At 53.8% G+C, this 17399-nt stretch overlaps 1 protein-coding gene across 1 annotated transcript in view; it reads right to left on the bottom strand.

The window, feature by feature from the left end:
• The window catches only part of GRIK3 (glutamate ionotropic receptor kainate type subunit 3), a 183109-nt gene extending 170249 nt beyond the window's left edge, over window positions 1-12860 (bottom strand). The window contains exon 1 of the mRNA XM_023196489.1: window positions 12438-12860. Within this exon, the coding sequence (XP_023052257.1) occupies window positions 12438-12552 (115 nt within the window). The 5' untranslated portion in view covers window positions 12553-12860. The remainder of the gene's footprint in view (window positions 1-12437) is intronic.
• Between the last annotated feature and the right edge of the window lie 4539 nt (window positions 12861-17399).

The raw sequence follows: 17399 nt of genomic DNA, 5'->3' as shown, positions 1-17399 counted from the left end.
GTCAGCCACATTGGTAGAGTAGACAGATTGGCCCAGTCAGTCAGGAACTGGGACTATGCTTTAAGTTCTCAGTTTCCCCACTGATACAAAGGAAAGTCACTACTCACTCATCAGGCTTGGAATAAAGAAAGATGGTGAGCCCCAATTTCAGAAGTCTGTGCTAGAGAAGCAAACTTCCATATGGTCATCTCTTACAAGGACACAAACACACGTGCACACACTCACTTTCCCCAGAACCTGATGTAGATGATGCATATATTCCCAGGGCTAACGGGCCTCAGTTGACTGTCTATACAGCCTGAATCTCCAGGTTAACTGTCAACACCTCTACTTTACACCAAGCTGTCATGTAGACCAGTTGTCTACATATCCTTGCAGGAGCCAGTGATGTGGTAAAGACAGAAAAAGGAGAGACCTGACCTATGATGGGCAGCAGAGCAATGGCCCAGCCACAGTTCTGCTTGACAGCTGTCCTGAGTGCTCAGCCTATTAACAACAGCACAGCAGAGGTTCTCTTCCTTGGTTCAGCTCCCAGAAAGAGCAGCCGAGATGCTGAGTGGCAAGTGGGAAGGAGAGAGGGCTGAGGTCAGAAAAGGCAGGAGGACTGTGGTCTCTCCTCTAGTCTCTTCTTTAAAGAAGACAGCTTGTCTCTCTCAAGAAAATCATCATGATAGGAATAAGACAATTAATGTAAAGTCCAATCCTAGGCTTGAAAAAGAAAGGCTCACTCCCCCAAATATTCTAGCTCTGCCCAGTAGAATAAATCTAAAAGGTCCTGGCACAGAAAAAGTTGCAGAACTGGTGTGTCAGAAGACCACCACAGATAGCATGAGAACCTTGACTTCGTTGAAGAAACTAACAACATCCTTCATAAAATCCTCATTGACAAAATGGAAAAAGTGTTGAGCTGCATGCCAGGGCAGTTAGGGGGACTTATATTCAAATGACCATATTCATCATTGCATTCATTTATTCCACAAATATTTATTAATTATCTACTAAGAGTCCCGCACTGTGCTAGAAGCACTGGATACTTAAGTGGTAAACAACCTGGCTATGGCCCATGCCAGTACAGCACTTATCTCTAAAGTAACTAAGAATTACCAATACAGCAAGTGCTACAACAGGAAAAGTAGAGGGTGCTGTGGGACTCAGAAGGGGATGGAGGTTGAGAAATGCTTCCTGGAGGAAAAGACATGTTCACTGAAACCTTAGTATGAGTAGAAGTTAGCCAGAAAGAAATGGAGTGCAGGCCGGGTGCGGTGGCTCAAGCCTGTAATCCCAGCACTTTGGGAGGCAGAGACGGGCGGATCACGAGGTCAGGAGATTGAGACCATCCTGGCTAACATGGTGAAACCCCGTCTCTACTAAAAAAATACAAAAAACTAGCCGGCGAGGTGGCAGGCGCATGTAGTCCCAGCTACTCGGGAGGCTGAGGCAGGAGAATGGTGTAAACCCGGGAGGCAGAGCTTGCAGTGAGCTGAGATCCGGCCACTGCACTCCAGCCTGGGCAACAGAGCGAGATTCTGTCTCAAAAAAGAAAGAAAGAAAGAAAGAAAGGAAGAAAGGAAGAAAGGAAGAAAGAAATGGAGTGCAGGCCAGGCACAGTGCATTTGGGAGGCCAAGGTGGGCGGATCATGAGGTCAGGAGTTTGAGACCAGCCTGGCCAACATAGTGAAACCCTATCTCTACTAAAAATACAAAAATTATCTGGGTGTGGTGGCATGCACCTGTAGTCCCAGCTACTTGGGAGGCTGAGGCAGGAGAATTGCTTGAACCGGGAGGCAGAGGTTGTGGTGAGCCGAGATCACACCATTGCACTCCAACCTAAGCAACAGAGTGAGACTCTGTCTCAAAAAAACAAAAAAGAAAAAGAAAAGAAAAAAGAAAGACAGTGCAGAGGCCCAGAGTGTGGGGGAAAGCACAGTGCCTTCTGGGGACTTAGATGTTCAATGCAGTGGATCACAGAGGGTGAAGCAAGGAGGGACAGTCCATGAGTCCAGAGATGCCAACCATGGCAGATCATAAAGGGCCTGAGGGCATAAGGAAGCCAGTGGAATTCTGAAGCTCATTAAAGTGTAGGATAGTGGATCCAAGACCATTTGAATAAAGCCATCAGACATTGCTCATTTCCTGCTTAATGTGTTTATGGCAGACCTGGCCGAAGGGAAGGAGGATATGTTTATCCCAGGCTCAGATGGCATGAAGCATGCGAGACATCAGAATGGGAATCCCCAAAAGCTTCACGCTTCAGAACAGTGATTCCCAATCCCAATCATACTATAGGCTAATAACCACTTAACCCCTCTACCACAGACCCCAGGAGGGAGGCAGGGGTTAGAAGAAGAGGGTGTAATCCATACCTGCTTTCCAAGCATGGAGACATGGTAATAGGCCCTGGTGGTCCAGAAACAATGAGTAAGAATAACTGCCTGAAGGTTCAATGATGGAACTTACTTGGGGATAAATGATAGGTTCTGCCTTTAGGCTCAAAAGATCAACTGCCAAAGGGAGGATTAGAAAAGTTACAGATCAGCGGCAATAATTGTGGAAAAGACCTCATGATCTCATGAGACCACCAGCTTAGGATGAATCAACAGACTGCAATGGCTGCTAAAAAGCCTGAAACAGTCTGGTGTTGTACAACCAGACACCAAAGCTGAGACCTGAGGAGGTGATGGTCTTACTGGTTTCAATAAATAAGTAGCACTGTGGTCAGCTCTTGACACCATGCTGGAGGAATTAAGCCTCTTTAGTCTGAAGAAATAAATGTCTTCGTGTTTCTGCAGAGCTCTAGTGTAGGACAGGGAACAAACTCAAGCCACAGTCAGTGGGCAGGGAGATCATAATAGTAGGAGTAATAGACAACATTTACTGAGTGCTTACCATGGCTGTGTTCTAAGCACTTCACATGCATTAACTCATTCAGTCCTTACAAAAACGCTGTGAGGCAAGTACAACTATTATTATCATTATTATTTTGAGATATTAAATACTTTGCTCTTGGGAGGCTGAAGAGGGGAGATCACAAGGTCAGGAGTTAGAGACCAGGCTGGCCAATATGGTGAAACCCCATGTCTACTAAAAATAGAAAAATTAGCCGGGCGCAGTAGCGGATGCCTGTAGTGCCAGCTACTCAGGAGGCTGAGGCAGGAGAATTGCTTGAACCTGGAATCTGGGCGGTGGAGGTTGCAGTGAGCCGAGATCATGCCACTGCACTCCAGCCTGGGCAACAGAGCAAGACTCCATCTCAAAAAAAAAAAAAAAATAGTTTGCTCAAGATTAGACAGGTGGGAAGTCAGGGAGGCAGCCTTCAAAGTCAGGCTGTTAGATCCTAGAATCTATGAGCTTATCCTCAAGATTAGACTGAGAGCTAAATGTACTGAGAGATTCGTTTGTGCCAGGCATGTTAATTCTCACTATAATCCCATGAGGTGAAATCTGCTATTATCCTGATTTTACAGATAAGGAAATCTAGACTTAGAGAAAGTAAGTGACTTACCCAAAGTCACACAGCCAGGAGGGAAGGGATCAAGAGTTGAAACTCAGACAGAGGAATTTCAAACCTACACTCAGACCCCAGTTAGATTGCCATCCTGGAACTACAGGGAGACACATGTTAGCCTTTTAGAGGAAAATTTGCAACAAAGATTAGCATGGGCAAAACATCTGCAGTAAAGAATGGGTGGGGCCTAAAATTGGTGAGCTCCCATTGCAGGCGGCATTCAATCGGAGACTGGCCGTCCACCTGTATGTAGTGGGGTCCTCCACTGACCTGGAACAGCAATTCTCAAAGTGTGGCTCCCAGATGAGCAGCATCATCATGATCTGGGAACCTGTTTAAAAGGCAAGCACTCAGGCCTCACCCCAGACCCACGGAATCAGAAGCTCTGTGGATGGGGCCCAGCAATCTGCATCTTAATGAGTGCTTTGGGTGATTCTGGCACATGCTAACATTTGAGAACTAGAGGCCTAGAATGACCCCTGGGGTTCTTTTCAGCCTAGATTATTTGATTCTTCACCATAGACAGGAAATGTGATGCCTGGAGCCCTGGAAAGTCCTTGGCTCCCTGCTCCTGCTTTTCCGCCCAATTGGGCAGCTTTTTGGAATAGCATATTTCAGTTCTGCAAAGCAGATGCAGAAAGGCTTTGCAGAAGTCTCCCTCATTCCCATATTTAAAGAGCTCATCCCTGCAGTTGTTCTGAGAACTCTATAAACCCCCTTCCATCAGCAGCCTGTCTGCATCAGTCCCTTTAATAGCTCAAGACTTAATCGTCTCCTATGGATTGGAACCCTCTTAACACAAACCAGAATCTTAGCTACTTCTTGCTGCTATTCCCCTCCCTGCTATCCTTAACTACCATTCAGCATGGCACCAAAGGATTTGGAGTTGTAGCCACCACTCCCCCTGGACCTCACTCCATCTCATTATCTCCAATCTGTACGATCACCATGGGGACTCTCTCCTCCCTGCCTTTTGCCTCTGTCCTCATTACCTGGTGTCTCCTAGGAGAGCCAAAGTGTCTATCCCCTAGGGCCTCCAGCCTCAGACCCTGTCTAGTCTCCAGTGGCCTGCCCAGGAGGCGAGATGGTACTCCCCATCTGAGAAGGGCTGATCAAGACTCTCTGGACCAGCCCCTTAAGAACATCCCATAATCAGGGTCTTCCCAGCTCTGAACATAGGCGAAATGCATTTTAATCAAAATGCTGCAAAATAATGGGCCAGGCAGTGTCTGGGAGCTGACATTAGGAGCATCCAAGGAAGGGTACCTCTCCTGTTCTCTAGCACAGCGGGTAACTGGTACAGACTGCTAGGCCCACCAACTCCAGTGCAGGGCCCATGGGTATGTGAGCAATGGGCAGATGCCATGTACGAGGCTGCAAGGAGTATGGAGCACTAGGGGTTAGCACAAAGCCAAGGGCACACGAGATGCAGACAGCCTCAGAGCTCAGAGTCAGTGGAGATGTGGCCCCACCCTTGGGGAACCCTCTTTTTTTCTCCTAAAATTTATTAAGCTTCAGGCAGTATGCAAAGAGCTTTACATACCTTATCTCCTTTAATCCTCACAACAACCCTATGCAGACAGTACTGTAAGGGTCAACCACAAGATTTCTGTAGGTCAACAACAGCTGCACATGGTTCAACCTAACGTTAATACTTCTATTTTATAGATGAGGAAATGGAAGCTCAGAGGTGCGGTGACTTCCCCAAGGTCACACAGCAAGTACACATTGGACTCATGTTCAAAAATAGATCCACCACATTTCATCAGACCCAAGACATGCCATTCTTTCTTAGAGTGCCAAGAAAGAAAAAATTCTGCAAGTAAACTTAGACATGACATGTGAGACACGAGTTGATGTCAGAGATATGAAAATGTGAAAAAAAAAATCCCATCTTAGAATCAATGAAATATATTATTGACTCCAAAAAAATCATTCTGCTTCTTGGAAGTGATGGGGGAAAGATGGCCTGAGACACCCTTGAGAAGCTCCTTGTCTAGTCAGGGAGGCACGACACACATGCATTAGAGAAAGCCTAGACACCAACTCGCCCCCAGATAACCACGGCCAAGGTCAATACAATTAGTAAACAAGGTGTAAAGGTCAAAGGAAGCAAGGTGAAGGACCTGGGCAGCTGAGCTGTGAAGAAGGAGAGGCAGTGTGGACCCTGGAGGTGATTTCCAAAGGAAATAAAACAAAGAAAGGAAGGGCAGAGGGCTCTGGGGGCATGGCTGCTATGAAACATGGCTATGAGAGACAAAAGAAAATCTGAACAACCTGTTGTCCTCAAACCCAGTCTCCTGGCCCTCAATTTGGTCCCATCTCTCCAAATCATGCTCAATTAGGATTTGTCTCTGGAGCACAAAGAGAAGTGGGAAGAAAAGCATACTCCAGAAGCAAATTCAGATGCTGGGCCAGGGCCAGGATTTAAGGAGGCGCCCACTCTCATGGTCAGTCATGCAAGCAAAGGGGTCCTCATTTGAGGGCCTCCTTAGAGTTGGCTCCTTGGAGGCCTCCGTAGCATCACCCTACTCCCAGCCCTGTGCACAGACTCCTCCAAGGGCAAAAAGAAATGCTCAACTGTGGACAGCATGTAAGCTTTTTTGAAAAGACAGCACACCTACTTAACCCAATGGGCAGTATCATCCCCATTTTACAGACGGGGAAATGGAGGCCCTAGAAAGTAACATAACCCTTCTGACCATGCCTGTCCCAAATCTGTCACCTTTGTAGTGACTTTGGGCAGTGCATCTTCCCCCTACTTCCAGAACAGCTCAGTGCCTGGCAGCCACCATTATCCCAGGCTCCCCTGTCCCCCTGGGAGAAGGAACACCACAGACAGAGAAGGGTAAGTCTGGGTTTGCCTTTGCCTTTGCTCTTGTAGATGGAATGGTGGATTAGGAAGGCTCTCGCATCCGGGTCCCCGCACCCAAACCACAGTGTCTGTGACACAGCAACACATATTCCAGGACCCAGCGGCAGCAGGCCGTATTTAGAAAGTCAGGATGTGACTCTTGCTTAAAAATAAAACGACCATAAAACCTATTAGCCTTGAAGGGATGTTGGCAAGAAGGAACAGGACTGAGGAAGGAAAAGGAAAGCGAGGGAAGGAAGGAATAACAAAGACAGCTAATTCTCCAATCACCTTCTCTTTCCAGATCACTGGGTGAGGAGGATGAGGGGTGAAGGAGACACAGACATGAGGCCCTTGGGCTTCCTCAAGGCTTTGACAATGTCTTTGAGGACAGCCTGGTCGTTCCAATGGGGACATGTAGACTACAGACCCCAGAACAGTGGGATCCCTGTAGGTGAACTGGCCTCACCCAAGGGTGAATCCGTCCTTTATTTAGGGCTTAGATTAAAGCCTCGAGCAGATTCCAGAAGCCAGGACAATGTGGGATGTAGTAAGTGGAAGGATGTGTGTTGGTGGGAAGGCTGGGAAAGGCCATCCACACCTGTGCCCTGGAGGCGGCAAATCTGCCACACAGCTCATCAGCAAGGCCAGTCTGACACTGAAAACTAGTACTGGTGGAATTCAGCATGGTAGAGTCTAGATGGCCATCCTCTCAGAGCAGGACCAACACAGCCCAGCCAGTGAGACCTCACTCAGCAAACAGAACAGGGAGTGGGGGTAGGGGCACTGCATTCAGCCCCTTTAAAAATCGTTTCTTGCCATCTCCAGACGGCACAGCCAGCTAAAAGCACAGGATCCAGAGGCAGGCAGACCATACTTCTTATCCCATTTCTACCATTCACTGGCTGTGTGATCTTGGGCAAGTGACTTCACCAAGCTTAGTTCCTTCACCCATAAAATGGGATAATGGCTGTAGGTCGTGAAGGCTACCCAATATGAAGAGAAAAACCCTATGGCTCCATTTATTGAGCACTTACTATTTACTCACACTATGAGTCATTGTTTGAAAAGCATTTGGCACAGTGCTTAGTGGCTAATAATTGCACAATAAATTGGTGCCATCGTATTGCTGTTGTCATTGTTGTTTCATTATTCTGATTTTGCTCCAGACCCAGGTGGGGCCCCAGACAGAAGACACTGCGGTGGCCGTCTCAGCACAGGCACACTGCCCTCTGGTGCTGCTGCTGGAGAATCAGCACCTGGGAGAAGAGCAACTCCAGGAATCAAGCCCAGGGCCAGGACGCCAGCCCCATCTGCATCAGCTCTATTTCCATACCAGGCAGGTCCTTGGTGCATCTGTCTTCCCAGAGCTGCAGCCCTATCACAACCGGCCTCTGGAGGACAAGCGAGTGCCTGCTGGGTGCTAGCCTCAACAAGGGCCCTGCTCCTGCAACATCGGTCCTCTCTGTTGCCAGGCAGGGAGTGCGGAGCCCCCCTAGTTCCTCTGTGTGCTGCCCAGTGGAGTGAAGCATCCGCTTTCTCAGTTCCCTCTGGAAGGTTCTGAGCAAGCAAGGGAAGCCAGGCTGCTGCGGGAGGAAGACACAGGGGAAGCTGCTGTGGCAGGTAGAGGAGGCGCCACCTCAGCAGACCAGAAACACAGTCCCAGTCACTGAGATCAAACAGGTCTCCTGCTAAAAGAAACCCTTTCACCAAGCAGGCCTGTAGTCTGTGCTGCATATGGCCTTATACTTCTCTCAAGAGGAGGGGTAGTTCCACAGCCCATGGGGACATCTGTGCTTCTTCCCCCATGGAGGGGACTGTTTCCTGGAGCAGGGACAGAGTACCTGTGGGAGCGTGGGGATTCAGGAAGGCTCACAGGCCCTACAAAGGGTCCTAAAAGCAGCTAGGCAGCTTGCATTCCTGGAGGGGTTGGGGATAAAGAGCCACCCCACAAAGCCCTTTCAAAACAACACATGAGCTGGACTTCTGGGGTCAGCCATCCTGCCGGCTACAGGAGGATGCAGGTGACCTTGAAAGAGCCTAGTGAGGCCAGGGTGCCTGGCTCACCTTGCATAAACCATCTCTAAAGACCCTAGGTCATCCTGACGTCAAAAGACTGTTTAGCGCAATGCGAGGCAGGCATCAGGAAAAAAAATTAAACTCCAGTTGAGAAGCAGGAAAGCTGGGGCTGACAGCAGCAGCTGGGCTGAAAAGTGGAGGTAGAAATTTCTCAAGTTAGTGATCTCTAAGGCCCCGTGGGCCACTCCCAGGTCTTGTCTGAAGCTATTTACTTCCAGGGGGGAAAGCCCTATTGATCTTCATTCAGCGGCTGTCTGCTTCTACAAGGCAGCGACGTTTCAGCGCATCACTAGTCACTGCAAGAAATTTCTCATTGTTTTACACACAGCGGCTCCCAAACTCAAGAGATGAATGTTTAGGATAATTTGGGTGAACCGATCAGAAGAGTTACAGATGGGGCCGGTTTGGGAACTCTGAGGGAGGGGGCGTCTCTCCCCAGGGATCGGCGCTGTTGCTTGCTGGGCCCCTGTACATTCACGAAACTCAGGACCTTGCAGCTCAGTTCTGCTCTATCTGTAGATGCTCAGAGTCCAGAGCTGGGCCAACCCTTCCCTCCCCCACCCCCCACACACCTGTTTTATGTCTCTGCAGTCATTTGGCTTCAAACCTCCCCACTGGCTGGCTGGAGATCGCCACCAACCACTTCAGCTCCTCAACACACAGAAGAGCTGGCCAGGCTTCCCCAGCTGCTGCCACCACTGTCTAGTTCCCTTTTCAAATTCCAGGCTGGCCCTCAATCCTACATATGCCCGTAACATGAGGGGAGACCTAACCATGAAACCTACAGTAGCATAACAGTGCCCACCAGGCTGCACTAAAGGGAACTTTGAAACCACAGAACATACCAACCATTAAGGCCAACCAAATAGTTTACAGATGGAGAAACTGAGGCCTGGGGTTCCAGAGAGAGGTGTGATTTGATGAAAATGGCCCAACAAACTGGTGGCAGATGCAGCAGAAAACCAGACCTCCTGGCTCCAAGTCCAGCAGCCCCTCCACTACAGCTTTGGGGTCAGGCCACCTGGAAATTCAGGTCCCCGCAGGAGGTCACTCAAGCCTGTTTGGCTGAGAGGATCTATGCATTAAACTGCCTTCCAAGAGTTAAGACTGGGATTCATCCAAACAATAATAACGATAATAATAATAATAAAATGCCAAACAATATGCCTTGAAAACCTTCAATGAACAACATTTGATAATCATACACAGAATACATCTTCCACATATTCACATAAAATAATCAATGATCATTTTTTCCCGCAGACTACAATCCAATTATTCTCTCTCCCTTGCTCTCTCCCTCACTCTCTTTTGTTACTTGCAAACCATCCAAGCAATCAATGCCTTGACCTCTCCTTCTGATAGACACAATTACAAAAAGACGGAGCAATGCAATTCATCTATTCAAGACGGATTGTTTGAACACTCTGTCACACTGCTGAGCTATCCATCTCCTTGTCTAAGAGGAAATTTCAGCCCCCAAAAGAGGCACAAAGAGAGGGGGCGGGTACGATGCTCCCCAGCCCAGACAGCCCCTCTCACACCTGCAGGAAAGCCCTCTCAGGGCTGATATTCGGCAACGCCTGGCTGCTGGAGAAGGATTCAGCTCCAAGCTCAGCCGGCTGAGGCGCCAGTCTTGAGAACCAGAAGCACCTAGCACACTCCAGAGGGCCTCAATTCTTATAGCCCCAGCCAGAGCCCTGAGATCCCAGGGATGGCAGAGATGGGAAAAGGGAGATGGCACCCGGCCCAGCCAAGGCGGTGTGTTTGGGTTTTAGCATGATATTCTCATTCTCTCTCTCTCGCTCTCGCTCTTTCTGTCCATGTCCACTGTAGCTCCCTGGCTCCAGCTGGGGTTCGAGCAGGGGCTCAGAAGGACAGAAGCTCGGCTCCCCAGGAGGCTCCAGAGAAGCCCAGAAACCTCAGAGTCCTCCCATCCTCCGCCCAAACTGGCACAGCTCTGGCGGTCACGTTTGGCGCAGGCACAACACCCCAGTCCATGGGCTGAGAATCAAATGGGGCAGGGCTCTTGGATATAAATGGCCTGGGCTGACACGCTAATTAATCCTGGGGCTTAATACGAAGAAGATTAGAAGAGAGGAGGGCTCTGCCATCCGTTAATTGCATTATTACACGCTGAACCCAAGAAAGGGCGGGTAGGCTTGGGGATGCTCTTCCTAAGGGCTGGGAGGAATTCCCTAACCCATTCAATTTCACAGTAAGGATACATCATCCTGCGCCTTCCCAGCTTATCCCTCTGAGGCTGCCCTCACCGTAGCCTGTCTTTCTGGGCCTCCAAAGACTTCCGTTCCTGAGGCTGGGCAGGGAGCACACCCACCCCACCCCTGTGGAGGAACGACCAAGGAAGAGGGAGCTGCAATCCGTGCCATGGGCAGATAGCATCTACTCAGTCTCCCCACCTTTTTCCCCAAGGACACTCTACGACGCAGGCCCCCAAAAAAGCAGAGGGGAGGAGACAGAGAATAAAGGAAGCGCTGGTCTGTTACTGGCGGGGGGTGGGGGGTTTCCTGCCCCTGGAATGGTGCCAAGTTGGGCTCGGGGCAGGCAAAGGCACAGAGATAGAAGACATTTCGGTTGTCAGGAGCAGCCTGGGCTGCAAAGGGTTAAGTCTGACCATAAGGGCTGTCCCCAGAGTCCCCTCCCGTGCCTGGCCTCATCTGCCTCCGGTGCCTGCCGGTGTTTGCCTGCCAGGGTCCTGGGCATGGACCGAAAGATCTCAGCGTGGGCAGAGCCGAGGACTGTGCTCTGCCCCATCCAGACAGGAGTTCAAGTGGGCCCGGTCCCCGGGCGGCCGCCCTGGAGCAGACCCACCCGCTGGGTTTCTGACCGCCTCCTAGGAAAATCTGAAGTACGGAAACCAAGCCCGACACCGGTTCCGGCACCTCTTTCACGCCGCTGATGGCCCAAGGTCCGCCCTGGAGAAGAGCTGCAGAGGAGGAGGGTGGCCCTGGCTCGGCGGAGTCTGGCTCGCCTCCTGCCAGGCGCTGGTGCTGGCGCCGAGTGAACCCAGGCGGCCCAGGTCTCCGGCCTGGCGGCGGGCGCAGGGCCCTTGGTGATGCAGGCTCCGTCGTAGCCCAGCCAGGCCCAGCCCTGCCGGTCGCCGGCCCGGGACACGCGCAGCGCTCAGGCCCGCAGGGTGCCTTGGGCGGCCACAACAAAGTTAAAGCCCGGAGTAAGAGTCTTGGGCGAGAAGAGACGCGGAAAAGCCGGAGCCTCGGAAAGCCGCGCGCAGCCCCTCCAGTCGCCGCCAGCTGCGGAGGAATTTGGGCTAACTTTAAAAACCGCTGGCGTCCCTGGGCCGCCCGCCCGGGCCGCGCTGGCCGGCCTCCGTGGTCCCTTCCCTCTACCTGCGCTGTCCCGGGCGGAGGGAGGCCTTGGCCCCAGGGACCAGCTGCAACGGGCCTGCTGCCCCTACCCCCGCCCCATTTGCACGGGGCTGAACCGGTGCCACTGAGGCCAAGGGCGATCACCGGGAGAGAAGACCGGCTGTCCTCGTCATGCGAATCTGTGCCCTGCGACCTCGCCGCAGCCACTCGAGCTATGCCCGAGGTGGGGACGAGGGGTCCGCGGGGAGTGAGGTGAGCAGAGGAGAGAAGTTGGCGCCTTCCCCAGGGTCCCCACTCTGCGGAGAAGCCAGATCGCAGAACTCGGTAGGCTGCGGTTCATGCTGGCAGTCGCCGCGAAATGCGCCCGCGACTCGGGATTGCACTGGAAACCTTCGCCACACTCTGCCAGGTCTGACCTCCCAGGAGCGCGCCAAGGGCCCCTCGCCGCTGCGGCCCGGCGGCCTCCTCCCCAATAAGTAAGGCCTGCGACCCCGACTCTGGAACTTTGTCCTCACAGGGACGAGCTCCTGGTGGTCTCCGGCTCAGCAGCCCGGAGAGAGGTTAGGAAAATCTCTCAGGAACGCGTTCGGAGGCCCCCCATTCCCGCCCCCGCCCGGGCGCACGTTGACCCCCGGCTCCAGGGAGCCCTTACCGATCCGGATGACGTGGGGCATCCCGCGCGAGTCCGGGATCCAGAAGGCGCACACGAGGAGCCCGGCCCAGTATTCCCAAACCAGACTCCGGAGGCGCCGCCAGGGAGCGGTCATCGTTGGGAGCCGCCGAGCGTGCCCGGGGCGCGGCCGTGGCGGGCTCCCTGGGGCGGCAGCTCTAGGCGCGGGCGCGCAGCAGCCCCGAAGGCGCCGCCTGGCCCAGCCGCCCGGCTCCCGAGCGCCGCTGCGAGTAGGGGGCGCCCCGCGGCGCGGCGCACATCTTACTGGGGGGCCGCCCCGCCGGCGCCCGCCCCGCCTGGCTGCAGCCCACGAGCTGCCCGCGAGCGAAGCTCCTGGGCTCCGCCCCGGCTCTGCTCGGACTCGGCTCCGGCTCCGACTCGCGTCGGCTCGGCTCGCGCGCGGGCTCCCACCTGCCCCGGCTGCCGGGCGCTGGCGGGCTGGCTGCACGCGTCTCCGGCCGCTCCTCCTCCAGCCGCCGCGGATGCTATCGCCCGGGCTCGCACAAAGCCCCGGAGTGGAGTTGCACGCGCGCACACTCTCCCTCCCAACCCCCTCCCCCGCGCCCTGCCTCCCGCCTCCCGCGCCGCCCGCCGCCCGCGCTCCCTCCGCGCACTCCCCCGCGCACACACACTTCACATTCACACCCGCCGAGGCACACACTCGCGCGCTCACACCTGCGCTGGGAGCGGGGAAGGGGTCCCTGGCCCCAGTGTGGGGGGACGTCCGGGGAACGAGGACTCTCCTCGCTTCCCAGACGTCCCCATCCGCCCCGCCGGCCCCAGTCCCTTCGACTGCGAGGGCACCGAGCCCGGGAGACAGGCGTGGAGCGCGAGAGCTGGCACCGCGAGCTGGGAAACGGCGGCAGCCCAGCGGCCGGACCAGCTGGAGGAGACGCGCCCGCCGGAGCAGCGAGACCGGGAGCCCGCCGTCTGCGGAGTCTGGCCTCGCGGCTCCCACGCGGCGGGCGCTGGCTGGACGGCGGCGGCGGCGGGAGATTGACCCGGGAACTGGCTTCCCTCCCCAACCCCAACCCTCCTGGAAGCAGAGTTGGGGCTGGGGGTTCGGAGAGGCAGAATTCAGAGAATTGTCTACGCTGGGCCAGGGGAGCTTCGGCAGTTGGTAGAGGTGGGAGAGCCCAAGCCAGACCCCCTACTGTGGGAAGCTGGACTTGACGGTGCGCCAGTCCCGGGGCTGCGGAGGAGGAAGACCGCTCACCCCGCAGATATGGGGGGGCATGTGCGCCGGACCCGCTCCCTCTCAGCCCTCTCCCGGAACTGTGCAGGAGGGGGTGGTGCTCCCTCTCTCATTCTCCTAAGAAAGAATAAAGAGAAACTAATTTGTCGTGGGACGGAGTAGGATCCGTGGGGGAACAAGCTAAAGGGGTTAAAAAGAAAAACAACGTTGTTTATTAGCAATAATAAATTTTTTTTCAAGTGGCGCTGGGTGTCGAGGGAAGGGAAGGGCTGTGGAGCGAGGCTGGAGCAGGAGGCTGCGAATCGTTACGCAGTTAGGCGAGTTTAATGACCTTTTTGACAGAGACAAAGCGGTGCCGATACAGTAGATAAATAAGCGGATCTGTCACCGGGCAGCGGCTAGGCTGTGTGTGAATTTATTTTTCTCATTTAAATAATTTGATCTATTCTATCATTTCCAATCTCTCCCATTTGCCAGCTGTCTGGTAAGAGCATGGCCCCCAACATCTGAAGAGCAAATCTTTAATTTTCTTACAAATATACTATGAGGCGAGCTCTCACCCGCCTGTTAATTTCTCTCTTTTTCCCCTCCCTGTCTGGGTGCAGGGGCCCGTGGCATTGTGTGGGGATGTGAATATCGCAGTGTGGCCAATCCTGCCAATTAGGAGGGGACGCCCTCTCACCTGAGGTGGAGGCCACTGTGGCTGTGGGAGGAGAGACTCCCTGGGCTCCTCATAAAATCACACAGAGGGGTATGCCCGTCCTGAGGACATCCTCGAAAATCCAGCAAACAAACGGAAGTTACCGGGTGTCTGTCTCTGCCAAAGTTGGGCCTCCCTTGCCCCGGAGCAGGAGCGGCTGGTTTCCCAAGCAGCCACTGGAAAATGTTGCCCGAGGGATCAGAGGGAAGGACACGCAGACCAAAGCTAGGGAAGCAGCAGCTGCCACCTCTTGATTAAAAAGTAAGGGCTCCAGTGGGCACCATTAGGGAGGAAGTGCAGGAGAGGGGACCAGAGGGCCAGGCCTCCGGGATATAGCTGGGGGAGCCCCTTCCTTGAGGACGCACACCTGTCCCCATGGCCTGCCTATCAGCTTCTGCAATTGGTTTGGTTGCCCCAAGGAACCAAAAGGCCTAACTGTTCTCTAAGAAAGAAAATTCCGGTGCACTGATAAACGGAAAGGGATCTGAACTTGAGGCAAAGGACACAGGGCTAAAACGGCATTGCCCAAGGCTGGTGTGGGGACAGGCAAGGGGAGTGCTTGGATGCTAATTCTGCCTGGGTTGTCCTGCAGGCAGCCTGCAAGTGGCTTGACAAAGAAACAGAAGAAGCGGAAAGGTAGAGGTGTGGCTCCCAGGAGGGGGCAGATCCAAGGCCAGAGGAAGGGAGGGATAAGCGGAGGAGAGCAGGAGGAGAAGCAGCAGCCTCCAAAAAAGCTAGTATGAAAGTGGTGCTAGAAACGCGAAGGGAGGAAGGCAGAGGGGGATGCTGAGGCCCCCAGAAGGTGAGAGTGTGGCTCTCTCACCTTCGAGCCCCCTCGGCGCCCCAGGGAAGCAGCACAGGCTGGGCCTGCTCCTCCCGCATCCCACTGTGGGCAGGAGTTACCCAGCACGCTGCGGATCAAGGCTTTTTTCTGCTGCCGCGTAGGGCTGCGGTGGGAAAGAGCCTCCCAGCTGCAGAGGTTGTGGGGCCCAGTCACTGGACTTGGAAGACAGCTGGAACCCTGGGGCCAGAGGGAAGCTGCCATCCCCAGCCTGGGACTGGGCCTTTTTCTTGGCCTGGCTGTGAGCCATTTTGTAACACAGAGTTCCCTCCCGGTCTAGGGGAGGGTGGGATGCATTGCAAGAAGAGAAAGGACAGCAACAATCTCCATAATGACCCCTAGTATTCATTACATGTTTTTATGTTCCAGACAATATACTCACTAACTTACATGCATCTCTTCACCTCTTCCTCTCCACACCCACTGCGATAGGATCTTTGTTTAAAATAACAAATCCATTTTACAGATGAAGACTGAGCCTCAGAGGGGTTAAGAGATACAAAGTCACCCCGATGGTATGTGACCTTTCTTTCTTCCCTCCATTCCCCTTCCCTCCCTCGCCTCCCCTCTCCCTCCATTCCTACCTCCCTCCCTCCCTCCTTCCTTCCCTCCCTCCCTTCCTTCTTTCTTCTTAAACATATTGGGCATCATCATTTGCCAGGCACTGTGGGTGAGATGTCAAGGTTCACATATAGGCTTAGCCAACTCCTGAGCTCATAGGATTAACCCTGTCCTCTACCACCTGGGCTGAGTAGGGGACAAGCTGCAGGGGCCAATTCTCATCACTCCTGCGGAGCCCCACTGGGGCAGCTGCCTCCTGTGGAAGGCTAAGAGCAGAATACACAGACACTCTACCAGGGCAGATCGGGGAGCCCAGTCATCCCTAACTCATGAGGAGAGAGACCTGCAGCCCTCTCTGCCAGCGGCATGACATGCCTCTCCAGGTTGCCCCGCCACCAGCAGACACCAGGGCTGGCACTGTCTCCAGCCGCATCTTCTCCCAGCATTGGGAGCCGCCAATCCTGGCTTTTCGCATTGTTGGTAAACAAGTCTACCCACCAGCCAGGCCTCGGCTCCCTGCTCCCCCACGAGGCAGCCAGCGCCGGATTTATGAGGCCTCCAAACCTCATTCAGACTAATGCAGCTTTTCATTCCCAAATAAAAGGGGCCGCTGTCTGAAAGGACAAGTGCTCCCGCATTTCATTAACATCCCTGAAAACGGCTGAGCTGGCCCGAGTTGCTGCCAGCGAGATTCATGTCTCCCACTGGCTCACAGGTGGGGGGTGAGGGTAGGATTCCCAGGAAGAAACCCGAGACTGCCAGCCCCCTCCCTGGCCTCCTCCCCCCACCCCTCCCCAGCTACCTCGGGTGACGGACGGGCAGGGCCCCCAGTGGTGGCCGATCGTGCTCTTTGGGGGAGTCCCCTGTGTGCGTGTTTTGTTTAGACTGATCCACTCTGGCTCTCAATCCCCCCACAATCGCAGTGAGTGATGAGGCCCTGGGCTCGAGTTACCGAGATTCATGATCTCTGCTTCCCTGGGAAACCACGGAGTAGACGCGTGCAGTGGCTGAGTGCAGATTCCTAGGACTTGAGTGCCCTCTGCCGAGGCCTGCCTACCTTCAGCTCCCTTCCTGCTACCCAGTAGGCAGGCTGCTGGCGGTGGCTGGACGCTGAAGCCATGGGGCTTCAGCCACTCCCCTAAATGTCCTACCATGGGGCCAGGCTGCTCTACAAGCCTGCACCTGGGGAGCCTTGGTGAGAATGGGGGAGTGATTCCCTTGCCCCATCTCACCCCAGAGTGGGGCCATGATGAGAGGAAGGCAGCTGCCAGCCCTTACCTGATCTTTGTCAACTGCTGGAGCAGGGAGGGAAGGGAAGAGGCCTTCCCGGTTGCCTACTCTGTTGCACAGTGTTCTCTCAATGGCAAAGTGTGTGCTCACCATAAAAGTCATGCCCCAGCCCTTTGCAGGACACTGTCCCCTGCCTTCTGGCTCAGGTACTCTTTCATCACCCTGGAGCTTCTGTCCGTCATCCCAGTCCCAAGGGAACAGCATAGCCAGGCTGCCACCTGAGCAAGCAATAAGCCCAGCAAAGGTTGCATCACCTTAGATTTTTGTCAACAGTCAGCCAAGCTCATTCCTACTGAAGTCAATTCCTGCGTTTATTGTCAGCTTAACCCGCTGCTGTGAGTTATTTCTCAGCAGTGA

This window comes from Piliocolobus tephrosceles, chromosome 1 (genome assembly GCF_002776525.5).
Source record: "Piliocolobus tephrosceles isolate RC106 chromosome 1, ASM277652v3, whole genome shotgun sequence".
In the NCBI taxonomy this organism is placed as follows: domain Eukaryota; kingdom Metazoa; phylum Chordata; class Mammalia; order Primates; family Cercopithecidae; genus Piliocolobus; species Piliocolobus tephrosceles.
This window is presented reverse-complemented; position numbering and strand designations above follow the sequence as displayed.